This window comes from Salvia splendens, chromosome 4, assembly GCF_004379255.2.
Source record: "Salvia splendens isolate huo1 chromosome 4, SspV2, whole genome shotgun sequence".
Classification (NCBI taxonomy): Eukaryota; Viridiplantae; Streptophyta; class Magnoliopsida; order Lamiales; family Lamiaceae; genus Salvia; species Salvia splendens.
Genome location: NC_056035.1, coordinates 22,433,575 through 22,453,599, shown reverse-complemented (window position 1 = coordinate 22,453,599; position 20,025 = coordinate 22,433,575). Strand labels below are relative to the sequence as shown.

The 20,025-nt window shown below is 41.4% G+C and overlaps 1 protein-coding gene across 1 annotated transcript; it reads right to left on the bottom strand.

The window, feature by feature from the left end:
* Positions 1-1,046: 1,046 nt before the first annotated feature.
* Positions 1,047-4,908, bottom strand: LOC121799151 (uncharacterized protein At5g41620-like). The gene is made up of 3 exons (XM_042198494.1): positions 4,045-4,908; positions 2,614-2,700; positions 1,047-2,534 (listed from the first exon to the last, which is right to left on the bottom strand). The coding sequence occupies exons 1-3, from the start codon at positions 4,483-4,485 to the stop codon at positions 1,344-1,346; spliced, it is 1,719 nt and encodes a 572-aa protein (XP_042054428.1). The 5' UTR covers positions 4,486-4,908; the 3' UTR covers positions 1,047-1,343.
* Between the last annotated feature and the right edge of the window lie 15,117 nt (positions 4,909-20,025).

Sequence of the window (20,025 nt, the reverse complement as noted above, 5' to 3'; positions counted from 1 at the left end):
TGATATAAATATGCAAATGTCTAACACAAAGATATAATTGACATTAAAGTTTTTATTATGTTAAAGTTGATTGATTGGCAAAGTTAGTAGTACAATAAACTATTAGTTAGTAGGAGTATTTGATTACATCCTATCATCTGTAATATCAACAATATAGACGTTGCTTCTAATTAATGGGAGTTGAAAAGTATGCATCTATATAATTTAGAATGACTTCTGGCACATGTAGTTTTCACAAGCTCCCAAATTAAACAACTGTCTAGATCTGTACTGGTCTTATTTCATTCATCCCAATGTCTAGTAAACAAGTTTAAGCCATTGATTCAAGTGATCAGACTTACTATAATTAATCACCAATCACAATCTTGTGTTGGCTACATTCACGGACAGAAACAGAGAACATATTTTATTCAGATTGTTTTTCGGATTGTGGCTATAGATTTCAGATTGCAGAATTATGTGTCCTATTCTCATATAAATAGGCACATATGAGATCCTATCATAATTCGGAAACATAATCATATCCCAATTAATAAACATAATCTATACAGATTCAAGGCATACTAATGCTCACTATCTTCTTCTAACCATTGAATTATTAAATAAATATGGAATTTATCCCATTTTCTTACATAGTAAAACCTTGTTTTTGTTTGGCATTGAGGTGTATATTCTGTTCGCAGCATTTATTACAAGACAAATATGTATTCCAAAACGACAGCTATTATAAATAATAAAACCATGCTTTCAATTCGAACTTAACAAGACATAAACCGAAGAGCGATGCCAAATGCTTTCTGTATTGTCGGTCTCACTCGATCTATCTTTTTTCTTAAATATTTGTACCAACTCAATGCAACAGCGTCTTGTAATAAAATTCCAAAACAAGGCAATAATTCAGACTTTTTAAATAATTTCACCTAAATTGTCCTTCCCTTATTATAACTACATATGTTAGGACAAAATTCAATGTTTTGATCACTTAATTTCCACCTAAAACCGTACAAGATACAGATTCAATATTAATTTAACTATGAGGGACATAATTAAATCATTCCAAATTCAAATTCAAATTCAAATTCAAATTCAAATTCAAATTCAACATACTGTTGTATATAACAAGTACTACTTCCCTTTAACAAAAATATACACAAAGCAACTTACAAGAAGTGGAAGACGGAGTTTGTCACGCCTTCTGCAACGCGAAACATGGCACGAGACCATAACATGATCGTGGAGGAGTTCCCATATGTATTCCACAAATTAAATCAACAAGATGTTGTTAACTTGTGTTCATATATTGCTCGTGTCAGATTGCGTTGACGTGTAGATGCTCGAAAACGTCACCATTTAGATCCTCGGCTGCCTTCTGCTGTTCTTGACTTAGATTTCTCATGACTTACATCTCTCGGAGGATATGAATGCTCCTTCTTCTTCGATAGGCTATGGTTTTCTATCCCTAACCGGGAATTTGCTAGTAACTGATTCTTGAAACCTTTACTAGTTTTCTCGTTAACCGTCTGTTGGTTACCTGCACCTTGAGCTGCCCATTCGACTCCATCAGACGTGCTCCTCTGCAGAGAGATGCTCCCACGAGAGACCAACCCGGAGATGGAGTTTCTTGCTCTCGTATCATTACTAGCCGGTGTTCTCCTAGACACGCGTTCAACTGCAGAGGTGTAAGCCCATTTGCTGTGTCCTTTTTCGTTACTATCGTTGTTATTCAACTCCAATTCGATGGAGTGAAGATCACTCTCTGCAGAGCCTTCTTCTTTGCTGTCTACACCATCCTCGACTTCTTCATCAACTTTGTCTCGTTTTGATCCTATGAAAGCCTCGAGCTGCCTCCTTAGCTTGCTGACCGCAGAGCTCTTCTCCTCGAATTGATGCTTGGCCTCGGAAAGCTTCATTTGGGCTCGCTCCTCGTGCAACCTATCGGCCAATTCCAGCAGCTCCCGTTCCTCCTCCACTTGTTGATGAAATCCGACACACTTGTCCACTCCGGCCCTATCCTGGTCGATATTTCTAGCTAGCTCATCGCACACCTGTTCCGCTATCTCTCTTGCTCTTTTCTCAGACTCCAATTCTTTAACTGCTTTAACGAGCGACGACTTGATCTCTGCAAGCTCCTGCCCTAGCTTCGCGTTCAGGCTCTCAAGCCGCCTTCTCAGCTTCCGCTCTGCATCCAGCTCACGGGCGAGAGATCCGACAGCAGCTTCCACAGCGAGGTCCTCGTGGCTCTTCCAAGAGGCCTTTTCCTCGGCAAAACACTTAATGAGGTAGCTGATGTCGTTCTTCTCGGAGCGTTGCTCTTGGATGAGGTGATTGACCTGCAAACGAGCCCTCTCGAGCTCAGAGTGGAGGGCCGAGACGAGAGACATGCTCGAAGAAGGCTGATCCGCTTGACCCCAAAGGCGGTTGATGATCTTGAGCAGCTCTTTTGATGTGGTCAGAGCACTGCTTGCTTCCTTCAGACGATTCCTCCCACCAACGCCGGATTCCGTCGAAATCTGGTGGCGTGATCGACTCTCTGTCTGAAACTTGTAGATGTAGGTTTATGCAGCACACCAATTAAATCCGGTGAAATTAGCAAATAAATAAATAAAAATTCACCTCCATAAAACTTGCATTGCTAACACAATCAATGCTTCTATCAGAAGACATAAGCTTCTGCCTCCGGCGACTACTTGTTGGCATTTTCTACAAAACAAACTCAGATGTTTAGATTCTATGCTTTCTAGTTTGACAGCATAAATAGACATATAGGCTACTGAATTACGATTTCAATTCCTCCCATTTTCATAATTTGAATTCTATATCAAAAATAGGTAATTAGAATTTCAAATAGCTATAAAATTGGACACCTTCAAACAAACTACACACAGAACATACGAGTAATGATAAAATGCAAACTCTAAGACCCTACTTGGTATGGTGGAATGGAATGGGATAATAGAATGACATTCCTACCTCCATTCCACTCATTTGCTTGGTATTTTTCTTCCTTGGGATTCATCATTTCATTTGGAATCACCATTCTATTCCACATAGGACTTCCATTTAGCTAAGGAATGATCATTCCATTCCATTTTTCTCTTATCTTTTTATTTTAGATTTTAATTATAAAACATAGTAGTATTATAGTACTAGTATTTAAATTTAATATCACTCAATTTTATAATTTTATAATAAAACTAAAATTTTAGAATTTTTAATTATTAATAAAAATTCACACTACACACATTGTACATACACTAACATCAGGAAAAAAAAACACATTGCACATACACTACACACACTATGCACACTATACACACTCACTACACACATTGCACACACCACTCACACTACTCAATTCCATTCCATTTGTATTCTTTACATATGTAATGAAATTGTCATTCCATTCCACCTCCATTCCATTCCCTCCTCATTCCATTCTATCATACCAAGAAGCCCCTAAATATTACCCCCTCTGTTCCCCAAAGTTTGTCTTAGTTTGACTCGACGCGAGTTTTAAGAAATTGTTTTGATTTTGTATTAAATGAATGTGTGTAAGTGGAATAAGGGTCCCACGTTGAGGAGATCGAAGGGTGTATTTAATGTCTACTTCTGGAAAGATTCCAAATGGGACAAAATTTGTGGGACGAACGAAAATGGTAAAATGAGATAAAATTTGGGGGATGGAGGGAGTATACAAACTCAAAATTATGATCTAAACCGTAAGAAAATGTCAACAGATAACAAAGTAACTGCAATATCAACATAGTGTCAATACAATGTCAACATATTGACACTGAGATGACATTTTCTATTGCTATAATTTTGTCATATGTTGACAATTTTTTAACTATTTAAATCATAGTTTGGAGTTTATGCAATATTTAAAATTTACATTTGATAACATTCCCTAAAGCATACATTGCACACACGTACATTCCCAGCATGAGTATCATTTTTACCGAACAAGGATTTCAAATTCAATTCCATATTATTTTAATTTCAATTCAATTCCAATTAGCGAACATATATAATTGAAGTATTGACCTGAGAAACAGTGGGGCTGTGAGGCGGATCGGACAAGTGCGGCGGCAAATAGCCCGAGCCCGAATGCAGCAGTTTCTCGCCTTTCCTGCTCCCGCTCTTCCTCTGCTGCCGCTTCCTCATCTCTAAATCACTCTCATCAATTTCCGGCGACGGCATCTCGTTCATCTCCCACAGCGTCGCAGCCAGCCGCCGGGCCGACACGGGCCGGGCCGATCTCCCGCTCTGCGAACACCTCGGAGTCTCAACGGCGGCGCTGGTTCGCCACGTCGGCACAGGGGTGCTGGATCGAGACCTCCCCAGCCCGGCCCGATTCTTCCCCACCAAGATGGCCCGTTTGCTCAGCCTATAATTGTAAATTCTCGACGATGAAGACGGTGAAGACGAGTTTCCCCTTTTCCGAATCTTGGTGGGCTCATTCAGGCCCGACATCATCCTCCTCATCAATCACACTTTGATTTTACTCTTTTTTGGGGAAATTGAAATAGTAATCAGTCCAGATACGGAATCAAGCACTTAATTGAAGAATTAAAGCACACAACTCATTTATTGGTGGGTCAATTGAATCAGAGGTTTCAAGAAATTTTCCAGAAAACTTTCCTTTTCCATCTGCCTATAAACAAAATGTTCTTCAGTGGGAGCAAAGTGGTGTTTTTTTTAAAATCGGGAATCTTATTACAGCTGGAATGTGGTTTCAATAAATACAAGTTAAAAAATGAAAATATAAATGTGCATAAAAAGTAAAAACGGCTAAAGAGATCTGAATGATGGAGAAGAATGTGTGGGATAAATGATGATTTTGTTTACGATTTGATATGATATGATATGTGGAAAAGCGTGCAGACTTGACTTTGATTATGAATTCAAAGCGGGGAGTGGAATGGAAGTACTAGGGATGAAGCGCAAGGTACACGTAAGCAAAGCGGGAGAGGGCATGTGAGGCAAAACGTGGTGGGTGATGAGTGGGGTGTACAAGAATGTCTTTTTTGGGTATAATAAATCTGGTCTGTCTGCATAATTAAAATTTGTTAAATAATTGGTTTAATTTTGGTATGATTGATGACGGCTGCATAAAATTCTTTATCTAGTCAGACAATAAGATGTAAGTAGTCTGATTGGTGTATTCCTCCAAGTCTCCAACCCCTTATCCGTATTTGATTTGCTCAGTTTCTACCTTTGTATTCATAGAATAAGATTGAACGACTCAAGGGTGGGTTTGATTTGGGTGTGGGTGCACTTCTAGAAAGATTCAATTTTCCGACAGAGTAAAGTCCAAGTTTGGATCCTAAGCCGACAGACATTTCCAAATCAGAAGGAGAATCCACAACGTCTACGTTGTTGATCTTCCGTGTGAGTTACGTGAGTGTCCGAACCCGGAAGTCGAAATTATTGCTTGAAGTCACGTGGGAGTGATAGGGACCCGGCTAAGGATGAAGGATCAACACCAGTTCAGGCAGACGGGCCAAGTCAACAGAAGTCAAGAGCTGGACCAAGCCAGAGAAGAGTCCGGGAGAAGAAGCCCATAACCAAACCCGACCGACCGGGAAAAAAAAACCCGACCGACCGAAACGGGCCACCAAAGCACCAGCCCGCTATGCGGATGTTTAATTCTGTTCTTTTTAATTACCTTTTTGTTTATTTCCTAATCTTTGTTTTAGAATTCTCTATTTTGACTGAATATTCGTTTTGAAGATATCTTGCCTTATAAGCAAGATATCTACATCGTTATTTAATATTACCTCGGGTTTTCTTGTCGGTTCTTTCCCGAGATGTAGGATAAGTCGAACCGTCTAGGGTTGCGGGTTCTATAAATACTAGAACCCCATTAGAAATTAGTGTCGAGGAATAAAGAGTGATCTTTTTTCTCATTCCAACGTCCCTAGCACCTCAACTAGGTTTATTTTCTTAAACTTTCACACAAACTACCACGAAACTTGCTCCACAAACTGCTGCACGCAGATTCAGTTCAACGGCAACTCGTCACACACCGCTCACTTGCATCAAGGTTCTATCATCTGGTGCTTTCTTGATTCGCTCTTCCTACCTGCATCATGACATCCACGGGGGAACCAACCGACACCGGGGACAACGTCCACCAGTATACGACGCAAGAGATCGGAGAGATGTTGTTTGATATGCATCGACGTCAAGCAAAGTATGAAAAAACCCTGATGTCACATCGATACGACTACGAGGCCTTCACTAATAAGCAGACGGTGACCAATTCGAACATCGACTCGACTTTGCTTGCTCTAAATGAGACGATGCATAAATGTCTAGCAAAGCCGCCCGGCGCACCGAATACGCCTTCCGCTACTCGCGGCTGGAGCCTTCCAGAATCTGTCACGATGAAGCTGATTAATTTCGACGCTGAGACACAGTCCAAACTCGACTCGGGAGCACCACGCTTCAACGACGACAACGTCATCAAATGGATCTGCCGGATCCAAAAATACTACAACCACGATTTTACCCCTCTGAGGGATCGTCTTTATTTGACATCTTTTCTATTAGATGACGCTGCCGAAGAATGGTTCACCTATTGGGAAGATAACATGGAGTTAAAATCATGGGATTCATTCTTGTTGGCAATCAAGAAGAGGTTTGATCCGGACCTCTATGAAGACTACGTTGGGTGATTAGCCACGCTCAGACAGACGTCAACAGTGGAGACTTACCAAACCATGTTCGAGTCTATGATCCAAAAGACCTCCCATGTGGGCGACGCCACGTTAACATCACTCTTCATTGCCGGTTTATCGCCGTCCATCAAACAAGAAATGCTGGCACGCCGCCCCGCGACGCTGCAGGATGCATTCGCCCTCGCAAAACAGCTCGCATCCTGTCAGACGGCCGCTGGAAAAGCATCCTCTTTTCCCCCCAAACCGTCTTGGCAACCTCGAGAAACCACTAGTCCTCAAACGAGGACTACAACAGCAACAACTTCAATGGTCAAAGGGGGCAAACCACCGACCGATTACCCCGTTGTTCGACTATCAGACGCTGAACGGGCTGACCGAGCACGACGAGGGCTCTGTTATTGGTGCCCGGAGAAGTATTCGCGCGCCCATGTGTGTGCAAAGAAGTTTTATGCCTTGATTGGGGAAGACGAGGACGATGATCCGCTGACAGAAGATAATGACGACAGTGCTAACAACGAAGATGCCTCCAACATGGTCATCACATGAGCTGTGTCATCCATCCACGTGCTGTGCCCTAAGATCCGACCCCGTTCCATTCGCATGAACGGCCGTATCAATAGATCTTCAGTCTCTATCCTGATTGACGGTGGTAGCACTCACAACTTTATTAAACCCTATGTCGCTGAGAAGCTAAGTCTCCCTCTGCATTCCATATCTCTCTTTCGTGTTTTTGTCGGTAACGGGGCCGCACTTAAGTGTTCTTTTGCTTCTCTCGGTACTCCAATTTCTATACAGGGCCATCATTTCGACATTGACTTGTTTTTACTGCAAGTTGAAGGCCCGGATGTGATTCTGGGAGTCCAATGGTTGCAGGAACTTGGGGACGTCACAAAAAACTACAGAAATCTCACAATGCGATTCGATTTTAATGGTCAGGCAGTATTCCTAAAGGGCGAAAGCGCAACACCAAGCCCTATCTCCTACAACAACCTATTTTCTCTGGTTAGCGCCGATACTGATGCTGATTTGTTCGAGGTTCTGCCACTCGGCCCGACCATATCAGCAGTAGAGCAGGCAGCCTTGGACCAGAATGTCGCCAGCTTGCTCGACGAGTTCGAGCAACTGTTCGCGGTCCCAACCGGGTTACCACCCTCACGGAAGTGGGACCACCGTATACACCTGCAGTCGGACTCTAGACAGATCAATGTTCGTCCGTATAGGTATCCCTACTTCCAAAAGAATGAGATCGAGAAGCAGATTCTGGATATGTTGACACAAGGCGTCATACAGCCGAGCACCAGCCCTTTCTCATCTCCCGTATTGCTGGTACGGAAGAAGGACGACAGCTTTCGTTTCTGTGTCGACTATAGGGCGTTGAATGCGGCAACTACACCCGACCGTTTCTCGATCCCTACAGCTGTCGAACTCTTTGATAAGCTACATGCGGCAAGATTTTTCTCCAAGCTCGACTTGAGGTCCGGCTACCATCAGATCCGCATGAATGTAGCGGATATCCACAAGACGGCCTTCCGTACCCACGATGGCCATTTCGAGTTTCTGGTGATGCTCGTCAGCCTCACTAATGCTCCATCCACATTCCAAGCAGCAATGAATAGCATATTTCAACCATTCTTGCGACGCTTCATCATTGTTTTTTTTGACGATATACTGGTATACAGCGCATCCGCCGAGGAACACCTCCAACATCTGCGACAGGTCCTGACAATCTTGGGTGCCAATGAGTTCTTCGTCAAGCCCTCCAAATGCGCTTTCGGAGTCACGACCATTGACTATTTGGGCCATATCATCACGGCGGGAAAGTTACTCGCCGACCCCTCTAAAATAGCTTCCATGACTTCCTGGCTAACTCCATCATCGGTGAAGCAACTCCGAGGTTTTCTGGGTTTGACGGGGTATTATCGCCGGTTCGTTAAATACTATTCTTTGAGAGCAGCTCCCTTGACTGAACTTTTGAAAAAGGATGCTTTCGAGTGGAATGCTGCGGCGGATTCGAGCTTTGCGGATTTGAAGCATGCAATGAGCACAACACCTGTACTCCACCTGCCAGATTTCGGAGTGCCATTCGTGGTGGAGACTTACGCTTCAGACCTAGGTATTGGTGCCGTGCTATTACAAGAGGGCTACCCCGTCGCCTATTTTAGCAAGAAATTAGGGCAACGACGACACTTAGCTTCTACTTACCACAAGGAGTTGTACGCCATAGTAGAGGCGGTACAAAAGTGGCGCCAGTATCTGTTTGGTCGAGAATTAGTCATTCGCAGTGACCAGCGCAGCTTAAAAGACCTCTTGTCCCAAGTGGTTCAGACGCCGGATCAACAGTTTTATCCGCGAAAGCTTATGGGATTCAAGTTCGTCATCGAATACAAAACAGAGGCTTCGAACAAAGTCGCTGATGCACTATCCCGGCAAATGGAAGGGCGTGACGTGGCAACGCTGCACACGCTGTACGACCATCCGTAACCATATTAGATGTGGTTCGTGAGGAAAATCGTGTCCTTCCAACGTTGCTCGAGCTGCACGAATCCGTTACTCAAGGCAAAGCTTCACCTTCTATATCCGTGGTCGACGACCTGTTGCATTTCAAACGCCGTCTGTTGCTCGATCGCCATTCCATAGCAATTCCGGAGATCTTGGGCGAGTGTCACTCCGCACCTACTGCCGGTCACCCGGGGGTGAAAAGAACGTTTTCTAGAGTCGTGGCCTCATTCAACTGGCCAGATATGCGTCGCGACATCCAACAGTTCGTCGCCGCTTGCTCAGCATGCCAAGCTACGAAATACATCCGCGACAAGCCAAACGGCTTGATCCAACCGTTACCGATACCAGATTTGTGTGGGACGCTGCCTCAATGGATTTCATCGTGGGCCTTCCGCCATCTCTCGGTTACACGGCGATCATGGTAGTCGTGGATAGACTATCTAAATACGCTCATTTCGCGGCTCTTAAGCCCGGATACGATGCGCCGAAAGTTGCTAGAGTGTTTGTCGATACAATGGTTAAGCTACACGGATTCCCCAAGAAGCTTCTATCGGACCGTGATGCGATTTTTATGAGTGATTTTTGGCAGGAGCTTCTCCGTTTGAGCGGGTCGAAACTGCAATTCACCACTCCTTACCACCCCCAGACGGACGGTCAATCTGAGGTAACAAATCGCGCTCTTGAACAGTTTCTGCGTGCTTATACTTTTGACTGTCCACAGAAATGGTACCCGTTGCTAGCGTGGGCCGAACTAGCTTTAAATTGTTCTACAAACATTAGTATTGGCATGTCACCATACCAGGATTTGTACGGACGAGAACCACCAAACCTCTTCGACACTTACTCTAAGCCGTCTCATAATGTCACGGTGAATGATATTTTGATTGAAAGGGAAGCTCTGTTACATACTCTGAAGCAGCGCATCCGACGCGCTCAACATGCTATGGCTACTCAGGCGAATCGACATCGTAAGGACGTGGAATTTGCCGTGGGCGATGACATTTTACTTCACCTCCAGCCATACCGACAACATTCGGTAGGGAGACCAATTTCGACCAAATTGGGACGTCGTTTCTACGGCCCCTTTAAGGTGATGGAGCGCATTGGCAGCGTGGCTTACCGACTGCAACTTCCCATGGATAGCAAGATTCATGATGTTTTTCACGCGTCATTGCTTCGACTGTTCATTCAACCATGGCAACCCAACATACCTCTGCTCCCTCCGTCGGAGTTACTGGATGGAGCACCGAGTGATTCTCCTGTTCGAGCATCTGCTGCTCGTACAGTGTTGGTGGCTGGCGTGCCGCAAGATCAATGGTTAGTTCACTGAGGACAAGGTGGTTCTTTTGGAGGGGGGAGTTGATAGGGATCCGGCTAAGGATGAAGGATCAGCACCAGTTCAGGCAGACGGGCCAAGTTAACAGAAGTCAAGAGCTGGACCAAGCCAGAGAAGAGTCCGGGAGAAGAAGCCCATAACCAAACCCGACCGACCGAAACGGGCCACCAAAGCACCAGCCCGCTATGCGGATGTTTAATTCTGTTCTTTTTAATTACCTTTTTGTTTATTTCCTAATCTTTGTTTTAGAATTCTCTATTTTGACTGAATATTCGTTTTGAAGAAATCTTGCCTTATAAGCAAGATATCTACATCGTTATTTAATATTACATCGGGTTTTCTTGTCGGTTCTTTCCCGAGATGTAGGATAAGTCGAACCGTCTAGGGTTGCGGCTTCTATAAATACTAGAACCCCATTAGAAATTAGTGTCGAGGAATAAAGAGTGATCTTTTTTCTCATTCCAACGTGTTCAACCCTAACACCTCAACTAGGTTTATTTTCTTAAACTTTCACACAAACTACCATGAAACTTGCTCCACAAACTGCCGCACGCAGATTCAGTTCAGCGGCAACTCGTCACACACCGCTCACTTGCATCAAGGTTTTATCAGGGAGCAAAACGGTGAGCCACCAAAACGCGGGAGAAGTGTAAATCGTAGTTCAACGCAATCGGTTCTTGAACTCAATCAAACCAACCGGAACAATCAAGAAACTAAATCCACACAATGTATTGAAGTGAGTAAAACAAAGAACAATCGAACAAGAAGAGAATCAATGGAGATCGTTTTTATTCATGGATGAACTCAAGCTTTTTGATGAAAAATCCTCTCTCTTAGCTCGATTTACAAGTGTGTCAAAACTGACTGGATTTCCCTCACTTTCTAAACATTCAACTAACTGTGGAAAATTTGAAAACAGAAATTAGAATATTACAGAATGGTCCCTCTATTTCATAAGTTGTGCAGATATGCCCCAACATCATAAGGCCACCCGCAACGCGTTACGCGGGTTGCCCGTATTCCGTTCCTGCGTGACGGAACCGGGGCGGGACGCGTTGCAGCGTCTCGTCCCGTCACCAGCCCGCCCCAGCCAGTCACTAGTCCCGTTCCGCCGTGACGAAACGCGGGACGGCTCGCCACGTGCCGAGGCGACGTGGCGCGCTCCCAGGCCATGCGTGACGCCCACTCGCCGTCCCGCGAGTGGGCATCGTCACGCTGACGCAATAATTCAATTTTTTTAAATTCGGATTAAATAAAAAAATTATAAAATAATGTGAAAAACGGTAATATTGCCATTAATAGCCGTTTTTCCTTTTATTATTATTTTTATTTTTTTACTCTATAAATACTCCTAATTCATCCTCATTTCACACACAACTACACATCTATTCTTCCCAAATCATCTCCATTTCCTCTCCAATTTTCATCTAACATCTCATCACAAAATGTCCGGCGCCGGAAACTTTGGTGGTGGCGGCTCCGGCTCGTGGGACCTCAATGCGTTCGGCGACTGGGGGAACATGTACCACACATTTGGTGGTTCCGATTCGTCGACGCCGGGCACCCACGGTTCGTCGACGCCGGGGGGTATCAACCATCCAATTTTGATGTGGATGCATACACTCGTCCCTCCGCCCCGAGGTATTCGCAGGGACTCTCCCAGATTCGGAAGGATTATCCGGTTCAACCCACTCCGGAAGAAGGCCGAGGCGGGGGAAGTTCCAGGGCGGAGGCGGAGGAGGAGGATCTAGGCCGGCATCCGTACGACCCCAAAGAAACGATGGCGGTGTACAACGCCTGGATCAACGTCTCGTACGATCCCATCGTCGGGAATCAACAACCCCGGAAGTGCTTCTGGGAAAAGGTCACCGAGGCCTACCACGAGATTAAGCCGAAAAAGACCCGCCGCCACACATATAAGATGCTCCGCGCTTACTTTGACCGAGTCGACAGAGAGGTCAAACGATTCTGCGCCATCTACAAGCATGAAGCGGCTCAGTACCAAAGCGGAGCCACGGGAGCCGACTTTCTGAGGTTGGCTTTGCGGGTCTACTTCGAAGACACCGACAAACAATTCAAATATGCCGATGTTTGGGAGGTCGTCAGGGACAAGGAAAGGTGGGTCGGCGGTGTGCGGTCCAGCTCGGGATCGACCTCGAAGCGCACGAAGCACACGACGAGTATCCAATACTCGTCTGGTGAGGGACGGTTCGGGCAACGAGCCACAAGAGTTTGCCTCGCAGGAGGAAGAGACCCTGACAGACGATGCCGGGGAGTCCACTCGTGGGCGCCGTCGACCGCAAGGGAGAAATACGGCGAAGGCGGCTAGAGGGAGAAGGGGCCGAGCCGAATCAAGCCAGGCGGGCTCGGGCTCGGGCTCGGGGGGACCCTCGAACTCCCTTATGTCCATGTACATGACCGCCACAATGGCGGACACTTCCCGCTTTACGCCCACCCAATACCAAGCCTGGCTTAACGGAGTTACGTTTATGGCGGCACAACTTGGCATTCCACCTCCTTAAGGCTTCGGTGCACCTCAACCGCCTCCTCCGGGGGGATGATTCGCCGGCGGGGTAGTTTTTTTTTTCTATAAAATTGTATTTTAAATTATGTCATTTTTATTTTTTTAGGATTTTAATTATGTCTTTTTTTATTTTTTTTAATTTAAAGTTGTATTTTTTTATGTTGTAATTTTATTTTATTTTTAATGAAGTGTGTTTTTTTAATTGAATTTGGTTGGAAATAATAATAAAAAATGAAATTGAATGAATAGTAATTTAAGGGACGGTTTAAGGGACGGGGGGTTGCAGGTTCCGTCCCTTAGTTAAGGGATGGAGTAAAAAAGTACAGTGGGGCCGGCGAATAGTAATTTAAGGGACGGTATAGTGACAGCGTTGTGGATGGCCTAATAAGAAGAGCAAGCATTTACTAGGGAGTCATCCAGTTCGACACTACGTCGAACCACCACAATGCAGGAGAACAACAAGCAATCCAGGCACTTACAAGCGAGTCGCCGAGTTCATCACTCTGTCGAACCCCAACGACTCGCCAACTAGTGCAAAAGTCTAGTAAATCACCGAGTTTACCACCATGTTGAACCCAACGACTCGCTGATAGTTTTATGGACATGGTTTGTCTGATTTTTAACTCATTTTGGGTGTCTTTCCACTATTAGTTAAAATTACTCTACTAGGGTGTTTTCAGTTTTAAGCTTTGACCGCATTTGTAAACCCTTGGAGTCTTCTTCAAGCTCAAATAATCTATGCCAAAATCCACTTGCGGTTGCAATATTCTTTTTGTTGAACAATGTCTAATATTATGATAGCTTTGATAGTTCTTATGTAGCTAGTTTAGTGGAGTTATTTAAATTTTTGTTTTGGTGAATATAGTCTTTGAGTTGTATTCATTGTGTTTTAAAGAAGGTCTAATTCTAACTAGTAATCTAACTTATAATCTAATATTCCAAACCATTAATCTAACTTATAACACTTTCACTTCTTTACATATAGTCACAGTTTTAATTGTCCAATTTCTTTAGTTATGTTTAGTTTTTTCTCATCCAAACGGTCCCTAAATGTGTAAATTATATAGGGCAAACTAAAAACAACGTTTTATAAATGACAATCTGTGTGGAACAACATAGTGATGATAGTTCATCAATGAGTGATCATAATCAATTTACTTCCGATTTTTTTTATTAAAAAAGACCAAAGTATTTTGATTTCTCATGTTTTTGCAACCACGAATCCACGATTTTTTTACTTACCCGTCTCAAACCTATTAATTTGAACTTTTTTCTAAATATTCAAATTTCCACTGATATAATACGATTTATTCAACAAGTTTGATTGGTTAATACGATTCTTTACTAGTTATGCATTAAAATTTATGTTATTTTTAAATATACTATTTGTATGATATGGATGGATTATTAATGTAGACTGGCTTTAGAAGAACAAGCTGAGTTGTATCATTGGCCCCGTCCACTTTGACACCACGACACAGTTGAGAGGCACTAAATAACAACATAAACTTTTGAAAAAGCACTTCTTTTTATCCAAATATGCTTTGAAGAATAATGATTTTGATCACCCCACAACATAGTAAAAAGGCCATAGAGAAGGATAATGAGAGTTACCTAACAATCATTACACATAACTCTATTCAATCACTGAGGCCAAATCAATGGCGCTGAAGGTTGAGGGAACATAGTCAAAACCTCTTGGCTCCCATGAATGTAGAAGAGCATTACTCTTCTCTATGACAAAAATAAGCAGATGATTACATTGAAGTTTTAGAAGATAAAGGGCCTTTGTCTTGAAAACAATCTATCAGTTATCATCTAGTCGTTTAAAGAGAGAATGTTCTTTCTTAAGTCATATACTGTGATGAATAAAACTGGTTGTTAAGAGAGAAGGTGGTAACAGTATCGATGTTGATTGTCCTGCCATGTGGGAAAACCAGTAAGACCAAAAAACATATATGCATATGGAAGCATGTGACATGCATATTCTTGCCCCCTCATACAACAAAAAAGAGAAAATATATTAACTGAGGCAAATAAAGCGCATTTCAAATCTAAGATAATAATCAAATGAATTGATAAAAACCAAATAGGAGTACTTTATAGAAGTAGATAGCAAATACAAAGCCTTTCTCTTTAATAGCAAGGGCACATTTATTTGTTGAAGCAACAAATGTAAGTAGGGGTGAGCGAAATAACCGAAAAGCAAATATCCTATCTCAACCAAACCGAAATTTAAAATTTAGTTAGTTTTTTTTTTTTTTCAGTTTTTCGGTTCAGTTCATTTTTAAGTTCTGGCTAATTTTGATTTTTCGGTTCGGTCCGGTTCAGATCGTAAAACTCCCAAAACATTGAAATTCTTTTAAATAGTATTATACATTATACATTATACTTTATACCTAACAATAAACTCTATTTGTGTTGAATTATATTAAAAAAATTGACAATTTAGATTTTATAAAGATTCTAATTGTTTGGATATGTCAATTGGTTGATACGCTATAATTTTTGTATTAACTATAGAAAATTAATTTTTGGATTTTCGGCTTTTTTATATATTATGCAATTTTGGTCTTTCGGGTTGATTTTTTAAGTTTGGATTTCGGTTTTTCAGATTTTTTTGAATATATTTATGAAATTTCAGTTTTTTCGGTTCGGATTTCAATTTTTCAGGTTTGATTTTTTGGACAGTTCGGTTCGATTCAGTTTTATTTTCATTTTCACAAAATTTAGAATTTTCGATTCAGTTCGATTTGGCCAAAAATCAAACTGAAAACCGATCAAATCGAACCGAAAACCGAATGCTCATTCAAGAATAACTAAGAAATTGCATAGAGCAACTACATCTCTATTATTCAAGTAATAATAACATAAATCAAATGAAAAAAAATATCATAAATCTAATAACAAAACCTACAAAACAAAGAATGAAAAATCAAACATACCCTATTTTGGAATATGAAACATACAGAAAAGATTATAAGAGCATTAGCAATGGAAAGGATGATCAAGAGGCTTTGAGATCGGCCCTCCATTGCAGAGAATGAGCCGATCAAAGCCCTACCTCATATGGACGATACGATGGCCTTGGTAGATCCACAATGGCCGATGATCGGCCAACCATTGCGGTGATAGGCCGATCATCGACCATTCCATTTTTAAAAAAAATTTTATTCCTGATTTTCTACCATAAATACCCCATCAATTCTTTCCATTTGTCACACCTACATCTTTATCTTTTCTCATTTTCTATAATTTTTCTCTCTCTATAAGAATATAAATGTCTTCTGGTAGCGATTCTGACGATGAAGTAATAAACCGCGTGATACAACGAATATTTGCGTATTAATATTTTTGCATTTTAATTTATTTAATTTGATAACATATTAAATATAGAAGTGCAAAAAAATTAAAATAAAATAATGATGATATATATGGAAATGAAATGGGATGTGGGATAGGCCTTCCATTGCAGGGAGATAGTGCCTTGGATAAAATGTTGACATGTAAAAAATAAAAAAAAGGAAGGCCCTTTACGAGGGTCATTCCATTTCTAAGGCCATCCACAACGCTGTTCCTATACCGTTCCTAAACCGTTCCTTAAACTACTATTTGCGGGCCCCACTGTACTTTTTTACTCCATTCCTTAACTAAGGAACGGAACCTGCAACCCTCCGTTCCTTAACCGTTCCTTAACCGTTCCTTAAATTACTATTCATTCAATTTCATTTTTATTTTTATTTCCAACTCAATTCAATTAAAACAAACACACTTTAATAAAATTAAAATAACATTACAACTTAAAATTCAAAAAAATAGAAAAAGACATAATTAAAATCCTAAAAAAATAAAAATTGACATAATTTAAAATACAATTTTATAGAGACAACCAAGAATAAGTTTGTCCCACATCGAAAGTGGAACATAAAACATTCAAGGATGTCTCTATAAAATAGAGACAACCAAGAATGAGTTTGTCCCACATCGAAAGTGGAACATAAAACATTCAAGGTTGTCTTTATAAAATAGAGATAACCAAGAATGAGTTTGTCCCACATCGAAAGTGGAACATGAAACATTCAAGGATGTCTCTATAAAAGAGAGACAACCAAGAAAGAGTTTTTCCCACATCGAAAGTGGAACATAAAACATTCAAGGATGTCTCTATAAAATAGAGATAATCAAGAATGAGTTTGTCCCACATCGAAAGTGGAACATAAAATATTCAAGGATGTCTCTATAAAATAGAGACAACCAAGATGAGTTTGTCCCACATCGAAAGTGGAACAAAAAACATTCAAGGATGTCTCTATAAAAGAGAGACAACCAAGAATGGGTTTCATAAATTCGCAAGCCCATCAAATATATATGGGCTAATACGAATTTCTAGTATTCATTTATTTGTAAAAATTGTTTTTAAATATAAAAAACAATTTTTATAAATAAAAATATTTTTTTTATTAAATTCGATTTTTTTAAAAAAAAATTGAATTATTGCGTCACCGTGACGACGCCCACTCGCGGGGCAGCGAGTGGGCGTCACGCGTCGAATGGGAGGCCGCCACGTCGCCTCGGCGCGTGGCGGAACGTGTCGTGCCGCGTCTCGCGGGAACGGCACCCGGCACGGCACCGGCACGGAATGGCGACGACACGGGCGGCTGCAACGCGTGCCGCCGCGGTTCCGTTCCTCCGGAACGAAATAAGGCACCGCAACGGCACGCGTTGCGGATGCTCTAATGCTCTAAGGCTTTTAAAAGAAATTCCTCGATGGTTTTTGTGACAATGAAGAATCACATAAATGTTATGCAACGAATGCCAAATAAATACATTGGTTATGAGATAATAAATATTGAGACTTTGGCTTTTATTAAATAGCAAGAAATACTTATTTCACTGTTTTTACTGTTAATCTGTTCAGTGCTATACCAAACATGTGTTGCTTATCTATCCTACTAAAAAGGACAGATGGATGGAAAGTCAATAATGCCCTTTTTGGCGAGAAATTGTAAAGTTTTTTTACCCTTTTGGTCATTTTGAGAAATAGCAACCATTTGGATAAAAAAAATATAGCTCCTATTGAGCAATAATAACTTCAAAAATAAGATTAAATAGTTATATATACCCACAAATTAAAACAGTTTTAAATAGATGCACTAGAATCTGCATTTCGTGGACCGATTTTCTGATTTTGTGATTGCAGACTTGGAGTATAGCAGATGTGGTTATGCTTGGATTCCAGCGACGGCTCCGGGTGAGGTGACGAGAGAGATGCCAGCCACGGTCCTGCCACCGCGAAGAGAAAACATCCAATTACAGTCTCTAACTTACGACAAATAACGTCCAATTTAACCAATTTTGATACCATAAGGAGTTAATCTAACCTTTTATTTCAGCAATTTTGATGTTGGGAGGTTGGGCATGAAGTTGAATTTTTTTCTTTTTTGTAGAGGAAGGAAGGTGTTTGCAGCGCGCAGAAAAAAATTGAGTGGAAGACTAGCGATAGAGGTGATGGTCGCCGGCGGTGACAAGTGCAGTGGGGAGGGGTTGCAGACTTACAACGCGCAAAAAAAATTTATAGAGAGAGAAAGAGAAAAGAGGTTGTCGGTGTCTGCGGCATTTCGCCGAGAAAGCGAGAGAAGGCGCCAGCGTGATTTGACGGCGACCTGGTGGTGCCGACGGGAGGAATTGTCGGTGGAAGGAGAGGAGATGGAAGATGGTGCGCCGCCTGCTTTCCTTGTCTCTAGGGTTAGGGATCATTTGAGAGGAATAGAATGAAATTGGGCTGAAATTTGGGCCACTCATGCAATTAATGAGTTAGACTTATTTCACTATTTAATTGAAGATTATTCATTCTATAGTCATGGATACACATAGTAAAATGGGCTGACAATTGAAAATTCTTAAATTGCAGAGAAATAGCAAGAAACAGTCTGAGTGTTTAAGGAAGAAGATGATGAAGATTGATAAAAATAGAATAATATTACTCCCTCCGTCCCATAAAGTTTGCCCCAGTTTGACTCGATGAAAATAGTAGAATGAGACAAATTTTGTGAGACGGGACGGAGTATCATTATTCCAATAACTTTTTTAAGTGTCAGTGTCTCTACAGACGTGCAACACACTATTAATTAGTTTCAAAATTAATTCTTTAATTTAATTTTTTATTTTATTTCGTATTTAGCATTGCACCTTTACTCCCTTTTAGGAGTTGTTCTTTGCTAATATGCAACTTCTTCTCTCTTTTATCTTCAGTTATAATTAAATCATGCAAAACATTTTTTTAAATCATCACTTAATCTTTTGTGTTATTTTATTCTTCTACAATTGACTCATAAAATAAAAAGATATAAAATTTCTTGTTGAATAGGAAACACTTAACTTAGATTGTGACCTAACATTACTTTTTTTTTAAGTATATAATGATATTATTTCTTATTTCTACTTAATTATCTTATTTTAATTAATGCATATTCTTTGATCCTTGGTCACACATATTTTTCTTTGTTAGTTGTTGATAGGGCTCGTTACAAGTATGGTTTTATAGGGGTTTATAACACTAACATGGGCGATAATGTGCGAAAAAAGTGGTGAATTTGAGTGTGTAGGAGCTAAAAGTGCTGAAGCGGCAGAGTGCATGAACAACTTGATCAACTCGTAAAAGAAGCGAGAAATGGCTCGAACCGAATGTTGATTAGTTGCCAACAAGCAATGGAGTCTACCTAACTAGCAAGTTGATCAAGTAGAGTTCACCACATGAGATGATGAGTCATAGGAGAAACAAAAGAAGATGCTATCTCAAGGGCATTAATGTCAAGACATGATGAGCTTACCCTAGGGATTTGGGCCCAATGTCATCCTATAAATAGTGGAGAGAACACACACAAAAGGAGAGTTTGGCATCATCATTTTCAGTCACTTCACATTCCAAACTTCACACTTTTATTCGTAACATGGAGCAAGGAAGCTAGGAGCCACCAAAGTCA

Coding starts and splice junctions, on each gene's coding strand:
- LOC121799151 (XM_042198494.1), bottom strand. CDS start 4,485: ATGAGGAGGATGATGTCGGGCCTGAATGAGCCCACCAAGATTCGGAAA. Junction 2,701..4,044: donor ACAGCCCCACTGTTTCTCAG/GTCAATACTTCA, acceptor TTTGTTTTGTAG/AAAATGCCAACAAGTAGTCG. Junction 2,535..2,613: donor GCAATGCAAGTTTTATGGAG/GTGAATTTTTAT, acceptor TACAAGTTTCAG/ACAGAGAGTCGATCACGCCA.